Consider the following 558-nt stretch of genomic DNA (forward strand, 5'->3'; position numbering starts at 1 on the left):
TTCAATGCCCTCATTCCGCATGATGAATTTTCCACTCCCCAATCATCGCGATGACGTGGTCAAAAGAGAATTCTTACCAATTTGGTGGAAAAGTTAGAAACCCTACTGAATTTTTCCTTGGGAAGCCAAAATTTTGCATCACCATCTTTTGCATCTTTCATTCCAAAACTTCTTTGCATCCCCAGCCCCATTTTCGTGTGATCAAACACGACAACAAATAAGGGTCTTTATATATATCAACATCACTATTTATTTCCCTAAAGTAACCTTGTTGCAAACTTTTACTATCCAAATCCTGACTTGGCCTCCCATGAGACGCCCAAATGCCGCCGGACGCAAGACATCATCACCTCCCTCTCTCATGCAGAGATGGACGATCCCCAACAAATGTTTAAAAAGTTGTCACTATCTAAGTTGAAGTTTGTAAGCCACAATAGAAGCTAGGTGGGTGACGAAAATATTTAAGATTTGTGTGGGTCATTAGGCTATTGTTTATGGGAGATCTGGGCATTAGAGTTTTGACTTGTGTTAGTAACCCCAATTTTGATCATTTTGCGC

At 40.5% G+C, this 558-nt stretch overlaps 1 protein-coding gene across 1 annotated transcript in view; it reads right to left on the reverse strand.

The window, feature by feature from the left end:
• Nucleotides 1-191, reverse strand: part of LOC104435036 (anaphase-promoting complex subunit 4-like) — a 38,653-nt gene extending 38,462 nt beyond the window's left edge. The window contains exon 1 of the mRNA XM_039313842.1: nucleotides 78-191. Within this exon, the coding sequence (XP_039169776.1) occupies nucleotides 78-191 (114 nt within the window). The remainder of the gene's footprint in view (nucleotides 1-77) is intronic.
• Nucleotides 192-558: the final 367 nt, after the last annotated feature.

The sequence above is a fragment of the Eucalyptus grandis genome, chromosome 5 (genome assembly GCF_016545825.1).
Source record: "Eucalyptus grandis isolate ANBG69807.140 chromosome 5, ASM1654582v1, whole genome shotgun sequence".
NCBI lineage: Eukaryota > Viridiplantae > Streptophyta > Magnoliopsida > Myrtales > Myrtaceae > Eucalyptus > Eucalyptus grandis.